Here is a 12,967-nt window from a genome sequence, read left to right as displayed (position 1 = left end):
TGATGAACCCGAGGGTTCCTCATCTTCAAGCCCTACCGTTAGTGGGCTGACCTCTTCAGCTTTCATTAAAGGTTTTCCCTCTCTAGCACCAAGAGCCATCTAGCACCAAACTTGCTCGTTTTCATTAAACGTTTATTTCTCTCTCTCTCTCCCTTTCTCTCTCCCGAGGGTGAGGAAGTATGCTTGACACCTATTAGTTTGTCGCTGGATCTGGCGTCACTAGCAGAAGCGTCACTAGTAGAAGCCCACCACCGAACAGGTAGGTTGAGTGTGACGTCAGTGACTCGTGAAACGCTTAGAGAGATGACGTCTATCGGGGTCTCGCATCATCGTAGTAATGGTTAGGCGAAGGTCGAATGTCATTTGCAAAGCAAACCGAGGAGCGCTACAGGTATCAATGCCAAGCCGCGAAGGATCCAATTTATGTACTGAACGGTGATCGAACCCCACGGCGGCCGCCCCAGCTGACCGCTCGCGTACGCTGCCACCACCTAAGGAGCAGAAAGTACGAAACATGAACCATTGCCGAAGGGTGGTCAGTGAAGTGGACTACCGGCTTTGCAAGGTAGACGCTAGCGCTAATACAGTTAAACGTGGATGTAACGAACCTCTATGTAACAAATTCCTGGATTTAACGAAAATTTTAAATTCTCCATTGCCACCTCCATTAAAGCTCATGTGTTTGCGACCCCTATGTAACGAAACGTTGCGGTGGGTAACCTTGATATAACGAATTCGGCAATCTGAGCAGTCATTGTTTTTTGCTCTTTTACGGAAAAATCGGCCGGAGAAATTTAGTAATTTATCGAATACTAGCCCTACTGTGAGGAGCCAAGCAGCAACAAAAACGTCCAGATTCGCCTGAAAACGAAATTATTGACGATGGTGATGATTATTATTATGGTGATGATGAACGCAACGGCTAGCGCCATCCCGTGGCTCACGTAGCATCCGCTCCTGGATTTGCTTGTGTAGCATGACACCACACCAGGTAGCAAGAGTAAGTAAAGTACACTTCACGCTTTTTTTTTTCTCCTTTACCGCAAACTACCGTGCGTTTCCACGTGAGCGCAATTTCGGTTCGAGACATAAGTTTTGAGGTGCCAGGCTGTCCTTTCGGCGCGTGGCCGCGCGTCTCCTATTCTACGCATCGCTTCGTCGGCGATAAGTTCTGCTGCCAGGAAACGAGAAGTTGCGTCTTTTCAAGGCAAGCTCATAATTTTAAATGGCGTCTCCGGCGGCGAGAAAGAAGAAAGTTGCCGCCTGGTAGAGTATCCTATCTCAGTACTTTGAAAAAAAAATTTGAATTCAATAAAGAGCGTCAAGTGCACAAAAATGCGCCCTTTCGGTGCACGTTCGGTTCTTGAAACGCGTTATAGGGCACCGAAAAAGTCAAAGGGCAAGAGTGATTCTTAAGTTACGTCTGCTAATACTGGGGTAAGTGACCTTGCTGCTTTGGAACGCTGTTGAGTGTCTAAGCTCGTGCGAAAGCAGCAAGCGAAACTCACGCAGTTTTTGACTGCGACATAAATCGATGAAGGGTGAATTCGCCTTCACTGTTGTCACTAGCATTCTGGCTTCATTTCTGCTCCATCCCCGCGAGCCCTATCTCGAAAGCTGCATATAACGAAAACCTGCTTCTAACGAAAAATTGCGAACTTCTGTCAACTTCGTTACATCCAGATTTGACTGTAATATCTGACTTTTGCCGCCGGATGCATTCATATACACGCTAGCATTAAGTGCAGAGGGTGGTTCTCGTGTTCGCCCGCATGAGCACCTTGAATACATTGTGCGCAAGAGGAAACATTTGACCAAAAACTGAAGCTTAAATAAAGCATATGGCCACTGGTAGCGACTGTTTCATTGAGATTAATAGCTGGGGCTTGTGTTTCTTTGGCCATGCACATGTTCTGAGAAGTTGCCTGGTGAATTTATTTATCATACGTCGTCTTCTCTGCTACACCGTATTCTGTGTTGCTCGCCTTTGCAATAACGCTGTTTAAAACCTCGCCTAGGAGAGTTCTTTTTTTCTACAGCACGTGAGTTTTGTCTGAGGGGTGATTTTAAATCATTGTAGGGAAGAAAGTATGTTATGTTGGTGTAAAAGAGATGCGTAGTTGTGCACGACACATGTTACTTTTCAAAGGTTTACATTAAGGTTTTTCGCGCCGAAACTACTTCTCGCCTATAAATCGTGGTGTAGTGGAGGGCAAAGTTCTACCATTTGGGTATTTCTAAACGCGTTTGATCGGTACAAGGAGAGTTTCGTTTTTCGCCTTCACCAGAAAAAGAAAGAAAACGGCCCCCATGGCCAGGATCGAACTTACGTAAACAGATACTGAGTTACCGTGGCCGTTGTGCCGAGAGTGCGGAAGAAACCATTCCGTTTTTGATACACAGCACGGAAAAGAGCTACGGATGAAAGCAGGGCAGCAGTACTTACTAGATAAGAATAGGGGTAGTTCGTGGCGACAAAATGATCAGTAAAGGGACCTCCCCAACGCAAACAGGGTTTTCCAGTTTCCGTTACGTTCGCTACTCCGAAATATGTACCATCAGGCTGGTGACAACCTGGAACAGAACACATGATCTCCATTTTTCCGTTTTCTCTTTTTATTGTTGACTACAGACGGATAATTACAGGGGAACGCTAGAGTGCTTACCAATGTGCAGTGCAACTCGCTCGCATACGAACGGAAGCTTTTCAGCGCACTGGACAGTGTTCCATTCGTAGAAAGCATCATCGAGTAATGTTCTCGGGGATTTTTCCAGGAACACTCTCTCCAAGATAGGGCACTGCGGGGTTGTGACTCCTTTTCGGTGTGGATCAGAGACGAGGCCAGGCCTTGCCGGTTTCCATGCAAAGCCTTCGCTGATCCGAACGCCGCCCGTGTGCCAGCGTTCAAGGCCTCCATGCGAATTTGTCGAGCAAAGTCAAATTGAAAGGTGGACTCTGTCGCTGTCCCCTCTCAAAAAATGCGCGTCCATTCGAGTCTTGCGCTGTAACGTGATCAACTCACCTTTGTGAAGAGCCAACAGCAGTTCGGACATGTAGCTTTTTCTGGCGTTAGAATCGATGCCGAGGAGGGTAGAGCCTCTCGATTCACAAAACATCCTTGCCTCGTCATGCGACAAGCTCGGTACAGCTGCTACGAGGTGACACATCCCCTGAAAAGGGTGTTCTCCCGGGTGACAAGCAGACGCTGCAAGAAAAGTTGCCTCTGCGATATTAAATGTTCCGGGCATGTTGAAAAATTCAGAGATTTGAATTTACAGAGCAGTTTCGCGACGGCATTCACCATCACCATCACCTTCCCCACCAACCATTCATTTATTCATTGGGTGTCTACCGCAGGGTGAATTTCATCCGGACTCCGGTCCTGCGTGGAACGACTGTATTCTTTGTTCCAGATCTTTAAAGTCTCACACTCCACTTGTATTTCTGTCGAAATGTGCTCCTCAGCTTCCCTTTAAACGCAGGCCTATCTAAAAACTAAAGTTGTGAATAAAGAATTTATCAGTCATTCCGCTTCATCAAGCTTAGCGAAGCTTCAAGCTTCGCTGGTCAACAAGCTTCGCTGGAGGACCAGCGGAGCTTGAGTCCGGATTATACATGGTGTCCCCATACGCCGACAGAACAGAAGTGAAATTCTAAATGGCGAACGGCAACTTGTCTCGACGACGTGACCACTGCCCCGAGGAGCCGGAGCATAGTAGACACCATGGCCGGGCTAGAGCGGCGGCGCGCGCGCCTCCGCTCTAGCTCGGCAGTGGTTATACGCAAGCGCTTGGAACGCCGAAAAAGAGAGGGCGGTGCGGACGTAGACTGGTCTACGGAGGTCACGCAGCGGAAAACCTTTATTACCCGCCACGTTGGCTCAGTGGCGAAGGCGTTGTGCTGTTGAGCCAATGGACGCCGGTTCAATCCTGGCGCGGTTGCTGCGTTTCTGATGGAGGCGAAAACCGAAAACGCTCGTGTGTCTAGATTTAGGACTTTGCTACCGATTCATTAGTTTTTCAACGCCTCGCGCTACAGAACGCCTTGCGCTTAAAAGACACGTGGAGCCTGGAGGATTTTAGCAGCGAAGCTGTTCATGGTCGAGGATTTCATGGGGTAGAATGTGGTGGCGCGTTCGTAGCGACGCGGAGAGGGCTAGCCTAGCGAGGAGGAGAGCAAGCGCCAAGCACACATGCAGTGAGTGAACTACTAAATTTGGTGGCAATGTTTACACTTGTTAACGTTGGGGAGCAAAAAGAAAACATTAAAGGGGCCATGCAGACAAAACACAAGTTCTGTTCATTCGAAAGATTGTCTCGCTAGAATCATACTGACACCACTTCTAACGTAAACTTCGCTCAAATAAGCTATATAATTAGAAAAAAGGGAATGGCAGTGGGACCCACTAGCTTATTTCCCGCAAGAGAATCGATGATGTCATATGTGCCAGCTCTGCGATTGGCTGAGGCCGGCAAAAGCAAACGCAAATTTGACATGGCTTATAAGCTTGTAGAACGAGCTATTTGCGCTTACATTTAGGGTGCATTCTTTTTATAGCAGTAAGAATGGTGGGGCAAACAGTGGGAGTTGCAAAAGTACACGTAAACACAGAAGCACCGATGCGTACTGCTGTCGGTACTGCGCGCATTATGCTTACCTTAGCTTCACAGCACTGCGGCGCTTTGGGGTTGTCTCGGACGACAATGGGCGATTGGCGTAAGCGGCGGTGTCTTACGTGACCATATTTGTCGAACGAACATTATGCTTCACGAAGCGATTATTTTCTACGTTAACAAAAACAAGCCAGGAACAAATAGGGTCAAAAACAAAGCAAAAGCAGAAAACGGCCCGCTGCGGTATGGTGGCGCCATCTTGGTTGACTAACGGTAAACAAGGCCCCGCACCACACTTTTTTTATAGGTTTAGCTTGAAAACCTGTTCTTGTGCTGTCAATGCAGAAGTCAGGAAAACACTTCATTTGGCGGGATAATCAAAATTTTAACTTAAAGTGATCAATTTCTCACTGAATAAAGCATCGTTTGCTTCCGGACAAGCGCTGGGGGCATTAAAAACACGAAATCTTCCGAACAAAACAAACCTTTTTTTGCCTGCATGGCCCCTTTAAGCCTATTCGAGGCAATACATTCATTCATAGGTGATATTTGCATTGCTCTTATATACTTAAAAAAAACACATCGCTGCTTGGCTTTTGCGTTAGGAAATAAAGAATAGGCCATGAAAAAACAAAAAGCCCTTGCTTCGCCCCCTCGTGGCAGTATACCAACTTCAAAAGTAACAAAACGTTCCAGTAGACGGCGCGAAGAGTGGAACACGGCAAAAATATATTGGCTCGAACGGGAATCGATCTGCTGACTTGGAGAATATTTATGAACTTTAGTCTTGCGACTAGGGAACTCCAGGCAGCTTCGCTTTACCATCAGTGTTCATGACGGTGTCAGTGAAGCTGGGCTATTTTTTGTTTGTTTGCAGACATGAAAAAAAAAAATAGCAGTGGCTTAGCTCAGCTAGGCCACTATATACGTAGCGTGAGCTAAGGTTCAGCTATTCAATCCAATCCGGTCCAATCTAATCCAATCCAATCCAATCCAATCCAATCCAATCCAGTCCAGTCCAGTCCAGTCCAGTCCAGTCCAGTCCAGTCCAGTCACTGCTCCTCGCGCATGCGCAGCACGGCTCTCCAGGAGCCACGCGAAACGGCTATCAAGCGGCTCCGGCGCAGCGTCAGACTTGGCTACTGCGCAACGGAGGCGCACAGCTGGGCACGCGCCGGCGCCAGTGCGTCTGCCGCGGCTATGACGTCACTCCTCAGGAATGCGCAGACTGGCGAATGTGCAGACCAAATTCTCTACACACCCGTACTCCAACTGGGTTGCAATACAATCCAATTTAATCGAATCCAATCCAATCCAAGCCAATCTAATATAATCCAATCCAACCCAATCCAATGCAATGCAATGCAATGCAATGTAATGCAATGCTCCTTGCGCTTGCGCAGCATGGCCCTTCAGGGTCCACGCGAAACTGCTCAACTTCGGCCAGTGTAGCTTACGCTACAAAATACACTGAACCTTAGCCGTATAAGCCTCGCCTGAATAGTCCCCGCCTGCTTGTGCGGGAGGGCACGCGCCATGCACTCATTAAAGGGACACTGAAGTTATTTGTAAACAATGCGTGATTACGAGCGCAAACTGTAGTCCGGAGTCCCTGGGCCCTGTTTCGACCACTCTGTGCGCGTTTACGCGAATTTATTTAGTAGAAAAATCAATTCGAAAATGCTGTCCTCCTCTCTTTACGCTCGCCCATTTTCTGTGGCGTTTTCGTGCGACGTCAGCAGGAGAGGAACTGACAATTGGCTGCGCTACTGCACGGCTCGCCGACCTTCCGCGACCGAGTCAGTCGGCCCACCGTTTAGTCCGCCGGCCGCCGACGGGTCGTCGCAATTCGTTCGATCAGTTGAAACTAAGCCACAACACGTTTGGGAATGGAAGAATGCGCCTTTCTTTACTTCGTTAGTTTGTACACTGTATCTAGCTCCAAGTCAAGGTCGCTTCACACAAGCGCTGCACAAGCGCACATGCGACGCTTCGCTGACTGGTACGCCAGTAGGAAAATATAAGGCCTCTTGAAGGCGGGAGAAGAGTCAGCGAAGTCAATATAGGTACTAAGGAAATAAAATCAACTGATATTTTTACCGTACAGCGTAAAACTAGGGTGCGGGAAGCACTTTTTTTGCGCTGGGCGAACAAGTAGAGCGGTCAGGAGCACGACTACGCATCTGCGAACGCTTTCCCGTCTACGAAATGCAATTGCTAGACGTGAGCTATTGTGTAAACTCGGGGGACGCTTACTGCACGAGCGCAATACAACAAATAGTCACCTAAGCTGCTTGAAATACTAAAACTAAATAAAAGTGTAAACTGGTGATACATTATACAACTGATATTTTCCATTGCCGCCAGCGGCCCTCTGTGGCCTAGTCGTCTGGTGCGCTAGGTATGTCACCGCAAGTGTTTTGCCAGTCACAAGTTCGAATCGCCGCGGGTACATGCTTTTTTTTTTATGAGTTAACTTTTTCGTTTTTCGCCGATGTTTTCTATACTGAGTTCACCTTTTTTTGGGCCGCAACGTTCATTGCTCCACGAACTAGTCCACAGAACTCGCGCAGGCTGGCACTGCCGCGCCAGCGAGTTCTCGTTGGCGTGCTGTTGCCATAAGCACCGACTGCTTGCGGGCAGTGGGCACAAGCCAGAATCAACAGACCCTTGGCCTGGTGCGAACACGCTTTTTACGATACAGGCATGAGCGAGGCAAGCTCCAAATATGGGGGAAAAGCGCATGCATTTGAGCGTCTGCGGGGACGCGGAGGGCGTTCATGCACTGCGTAGGCCTCAGATAGTGAATGCTACGATTCCAAGCCGTCCTGGGAGGCTTATCTTATGCATTTTACAGCCGACAACATGGCAGAAGCGCGGTACTACGATAGCTGGGGTATTGAGAATGCCCATCAAATGACGCCATCGAATGTCAAACATGTTGTTTTACAGACCGAAACCGAAACCGAAACTTGTTTGATTGCTAACCTTGGGCATCGTCCAATCACGGCGCCCCCTCCTCCCAACGTTACAGCTTAGTTTGTGCGGCCGCCGCAAACCGCGCATGGTAGTTTTTGTTCTTTCGCGCTTTGTAAAATAATTACCGATTTGTCAACCGGATAAACGATGAAAAGTGTGCTAATTTGAGCCAGTCTACACAGTGCAAGCAAAAACGGGAGCTTGACAAATTCACTTCAGTGTCCCTTTAAGAGGCGACCGCTTTCGACCCGTTGATGCGCGCGTGCGTGAACCGAAAGACACCGGCAATAGCGTCGCTCAGGAATCCTTCAAGTGGAAGACACCACCGGGCGTTCAGTTAGCCGGGAATGTCTGGGGTTCGGGGCCCACCGCTCCGTTTAAGGCCGGGGAGGGCAGCAGGAATACACCCTCCCCTGCCAACACCTCTCCTGCCCTTTTCCCTCCCACCCCTTTTCGATCCCGAACCCCCAACATTATTTGCACAGAAGAAATTGCTGAGCCTTTCCACGCTGTAAAGGTGGATGACCAGCGAAGCTCGAGTCCGGACTATACGCACCGTCCTGCCTGCGACGACAGAAGAGAAGTGGAATTCAAAATGGAGAACGGTAACTTGTCCTTACGACGAGACCGCTGCCCCGAGGAGGTGGGGGAAAGTAGACACGCAAGCGCGTGGAATGCCGGCAAAGAGAGGGCGCTGTGAATGTAGACATGGCCGAAGCGGGTCGCACAGAGGCAAACCTACGAGAAACCTTCATTATCTACCTGAGAGATTCTACTGGTCTTGAAAATGGTGCCTATTAATTACTACTCTACCAAAAATGCAAATGCAAGTGATGAGACGTATAACCTTGAGGTTTAAACCTATGTTTTAAACATCAAGCGACTTAATGGGGACCGCGTGGTATTAGCACACACGCCGGGGCGTTCGTTTTCCAACGAGTCGCGCTACAGAAATCCTCGCGCTTTGAAGGCACGCGTCTTGTTCGCAGATATGAAAAATTCACGGAACCCAAAACATACGGGCTTCTCTTAAAACTAACCGCAGAGAATACTCGCCTGGAGCCGCCTTAATGTCGCAGGTCTGTACCCGCTGCAGTTTGTCATACCTTGATATGTACACGTACGCTCTAAGGCACTCCCGAGGTTCGGCTTTACTACAATGCACTTGAGTGTTAGGTCTGTGCCGCCGTCAGAGCACATCCGGCGAATGACAGCAACGTGCGTACCATTTGACTAGAGAATGTAATCCGCACTGTGGCACTGCGCAGTGCAAAACGTCATGCTTGCTTTGCGTGATGCCACAGCGCAGACCGATCTTTGAGCCAAATCGTATGGCTCAATGTCGTCATTCACCAAAATTTCATGGTTGTCTGCATGTAATTGTCAGCCGAGTGCATAGTAGTGAAGCTGAACCCCGGGATCGTCTTAGAATGCGTACATGGAGCGCGAAAGATGAAGAGACACAAAAGAATACTCATGTGTCAAACGGCACTAGTTCAGAGAGTACACAGGCACTTATGGCATTGCTTCAGACTGTACAAGTATTATCAAAGGAAAATATACGCTTATATTCAACGTTATCACTTGCTTAAATTACAGCATTGCAAACTACGCGCGAGCTGGCAAAGAAACAGCCATTTTGTTTAATAATAAAACCAAGGGCGCGCTCGTGTATCAGTCTTTTACTCATGTTTTAATAAAATACCGCAGGAATTTCACGCTCTGGCGTGTCACGTGTCCATTTTCTAGAGTTCTTTTTAACTAGTGTCTTTGCACTCGCGGTTTCACGTCTCTTCTTTGTCATTTTTGAGACGTAAACTCTACTAATTTGTGACTTACGCTATAAGTACGTACAGTACATCTTCGTTTAGGAGAACCTGGCGCAAACGAAAAAAAAAGGTCAGAAAACCAGAAAACATATGAAACGGTTAGTCGGTTCATCTCCATCCAACTGCCAATTGGATGGAGATGGTGACTTTGGAATCCAACGTATGTACTTTTTCGGCAGCACTGCAACTAAATCTCGTACGCACAAATTGTCGCGGTTTCCACGTGGCATGTTGGGCGGTAAACTCACCGTAATCTCGAAGGCAGGAAATTCGTATCCGCCGAGTGCTGGTGCAGAGTGTTCGGCGAAGAACGCACTGCGCTAGCTCTTTCGCCTCTTTCGGGCAATCCAGGTCCAAACCATGTCGATTAGTGAGCCATGGATACTTCCTTTGAATGTATTCTCCGCCTCTTGGGATAGAAGTCGACCGTCAACACCATCTCCAGAGCAAGACGTGCTAGGGCACGTGCTATATTCACCTGGTGTACCCCATCTCGTTGCACACTATAGTTGTCAAACGTTGATTCCATTCTTCGCCACACAGCGATTGCCACTTTCCTCGAATCTTCATTTCCAAAAAGCCCTCGTGCGGCAACCTTCCTCCGTGAAGGCTGTTTACAACGAAAGAAAGAACGAAAATGGCTAAAAACGAAAAGTGGTATGAGCGGAAAGTTTTTGATATACGCATAAACAGAATTAAGGATAGTGCATGCCCCTAAAAGCCACGCGTGTCATGCTTAAGAGAAGTGGATGAGAATGCAAGGAACAGACAGCAGAGAAAAAAAATAGGAAGGGTGATCAGTGGGATTCATGGGGCAGTAATAGCACGAACATCTATTGAGCTTAGAAGTAGGAGTGGTTCGTTAGTCCTGGAATCCAAGTGATGTCCGGGTGACCGACACCCTAGATGCGAGAAGTTGCTGGACATCCAGGTGGTCGCTGGCAATGAGCTTCTCCCACAAGTCAGGGAGGGGGGAAGGAAAGGTTGGGAGGTCGGGTTTATGTGCACGCTCTAATAAATTTGAGCTATTGTGCTAGGCTTAGAGCAGAAATTGAGAAATTGAGTGGGAAACTTGCACAGCTAGTGCAAGCTGTGCCATTTTTTTGTGTCTTCTCGCTTTGTACGTAATGGTCAGATGAACACTGATTAAAGGTCCGTTTCGGCTGCACATCATCGTCAGACAGACTCGACATTCTCGACATATCACTCGTACTAGTCACCGAAGGTGCGGCGTTCGTACTTGCACGCGAGCGAAGCGCATCTTTTGACGGCCTACCCTCCTTTTCGGTTGGCTCCGCTCCAGATGGCCGCTCACAGTTTGCTCGCTTCGACATTGCGCTGCCGCGTTCCACCGCTGCCCATCGCATTTTTTTTTTTTCATTTTTCGGCAACTTGGCGCGGCACTGGCACCCCCACCAGGACGTCACGCGCCGTCGCGCAGCCATCCTAGCTACCTTTGGGATGGGTTTTTCTCCACTCCTCTCTAGGGCCCCGCTACCCTCAACCTCCTTTTGGCGCTCGTTACCCTCTCTACATATGTCCACACGTGGACACTGTACCTTATTTGAGAGGACTTTTGTGATGATGACGTATTAAAAATCGCGGTTTTGATTCACAGCCGCGGGGAATGTTATTGTGATGAGGCGGAAGGTAGGAATGCTTGTGTGTACGACATTAACACGCACGTTAGAAATCTCTAGATGACCAGAACTATAATCCGGAGCCCCTCCGGCGTACCTCTTTGCTTTGACTGCCGGAAGCACCAACTTGAACTTTGACATTTCGCACAGAAATAAAAATAAATCAACGAAAAACAAGGTGGGTTCTGTGCCAGTCGATCATCATCAGCAGCAACAGTCTAATGATAATAATAATAAAGAAATTTATATATAAATACGCAAGAAAAAAAATGCACGTCATTCTCAGTTAAATTTACATTCTACTTCATTGTAGTTAACATATAGAACGTCAGAAATTCATTGACATGACCCTCCTGACGGGGTTGGAGGGGTTATGCGTAAACACGCACATGTTTTAAACCACGAAACGGCAAATTTTGCTAAAACAGGTTGAATTAAGGTCCTGTCTGAATAAGCCTGTGTCGCGGTAACTCAAGTCAATTCAAATCGTTTTCTTTAATCACGACAGTCGCTTCCACTCGTCATTCTACGGTCATGCTTGGTCGGGGTGTTGCTGCCACTTGCAGACACTTGCTGCTAGCGTACTCGGAAGTACGAGTATGCTGGATTTCGTTGGATGAGTACCCTGGATTTTGCATTTCACCTAGGAAAGGCAAAATTGAAACTCGCACTGCTTCAGTGCTGGCTAGATTTCTCGCCTGCCTGTGCTGTACACGCTTGAAAAGTTTAATCATTTACATAACGCGTGAATGTGAATGATAATGTCTTTATAAAGTCATTGTGGCGACTCCTTGCCCACTTTTATTTTGTTTGTTAAAGCGATAACGAGATAACAGATATAATTCGAAAGGGACGAAGTAGGAACTACCACTGTCTCGCGAACCCGGGATCATGAAATATTCTAGAAGATGCGGGGCTGCTCCAATGGTGCTGTTGAGGTAAAAGGCGGGCGAGTTAAGTAAATAGGGAAAGACAAAGAAGGGTGTACAGATAAAAAAATAAGGACAAGAAGTAGAAGCGCTACGCATAATGTTTGTTCAAACGTGACTTCAATTCGCCAATCTTTATTTAGACATGCATCGCTATTTACCAATTGACCGAGTATATACGCAGTTGTGACAGTGCCTTATTTTGATTCATCATGCAGTCATAAGGTGTCGTGTCACTTACCGAACGGTGTGATTTGTAGGGAACATGATCTTGCTGCGCACCATTATACCAGGGCGCTGAGCTAGAAGCAAAACCATTGTAGAGTGTTATATTGCGGCCTACTTAAATAACGGCGATTCCTTACCGCCAGCACTCCACTAGCCTTAGTTATAACTGAAAAGCACGCAATACACGACGACGTATGTACAGGAATGAAAACAGTCAAATGCCAAGATACCGAAGGTTGGATACTCTTTATGGCAATGACGAAATCTCAAGAATGTCGCTGCCTCGTTAACGGTTGCCTTGCTGACTGTTGAAGAGTACGGGAAAGCTGTATACATATACAAATTCCTTGATTCAGTGGTGACAAAGCTGCCTTCAGGCCCCTATTAGCCTTGAAGACATACCGTGGTGCCACCTCCAAGAGACGTCATAGGGTTATGTCGTCTGCTAGCACAACACATTTCCTCCGATTGTGCTGGCTGCCACGTGCTTTGTGTTGTGGCCTTCGCGCGTGGTCCGCGTGTAGTTTTAATTCACATGACTCAAGAAAGCAGCCTCTCAGTTCCTTAATACTTTCTATAGGACAGAAAAACAACGGTTAGGCGCCTCCGGTGACAGCACGGTGTTCTAGTTGCTACGTCATGAACATCAGACGGTGTAAAGCCAACGCCATGGAGAGGATCAAACTGCTTTCGAGAAAATCACTCTCGTGATTCCTTACGAGATACTTGCGAAGGATGTCTCAAACTG

The 12,967-nt window shown here is 47.7% G+C and overlaps 1 protein-coding gene across 2 annotated transcripts in view; it reads right to left on the bottom strand.

Annotated features, from left to right (window-relative positions):
• LOC144152961 (neurotrypsin-like) overlaps positions 1-12,967 on the bottom strand; it is a 61,973-nt gene that overhangs the window by 40,295 nt on the left and 8,711 nt on the right. For both annotated transcript variants that reach the window (XM_077684572.1, XM_077684564.1), the window contains exons 4-9: positions 12,233-12,293; positions 9,901-10,032; positions 9,671-9,831; positions 3,024-3,206; positions 2,667-2,912; positions 2,447-2,574 (exon numbers count right to left, since the gene is read on the bottom strand). In XM_077684572.1, coding sequence (XP_077540698.1) covers positions 2,447-2,574; positions 2,667-2,912; positions 3,024-3,206; positions 9,671-9,831; positions 9,901-10,032; positions 12,233-12,293 — 911 coding nt within the window. The remainder of the gene's footprint in view (positions 1-2,446; positions 2,575-2,666; positions 2,913-3,023; positions 3,207-9,670; positions 9,832-9,900; positions 10,033-12,232; positions 12,294-12,967) is intronic.

The sequence above is a fragment of the Haemaphysalis longicornis genome, unplaced genomic scaffold (genome assembly GCF_048455015.1).
Source record: "Haemaphysalis longicornis isolate Haplotype H1 unplaced genomic scaffold, Haemaphysalis longicornis Haplotype H1 scaffold_1, whole genome shotgun sequence".
In the NCBI taxonomy this organism is placed as follows: Eukaryota; Metazoa; Arthropoda; class Arachnida; order Ixodida; family Ixodidae; genus Haemaphysalis; species Haemaphysalis longicornis.
The sequence above is the reverse complement of the archived record's forward strand: the minus strand, read 5'-3'. Positions and strand labels throughout refer to the sequence as shown.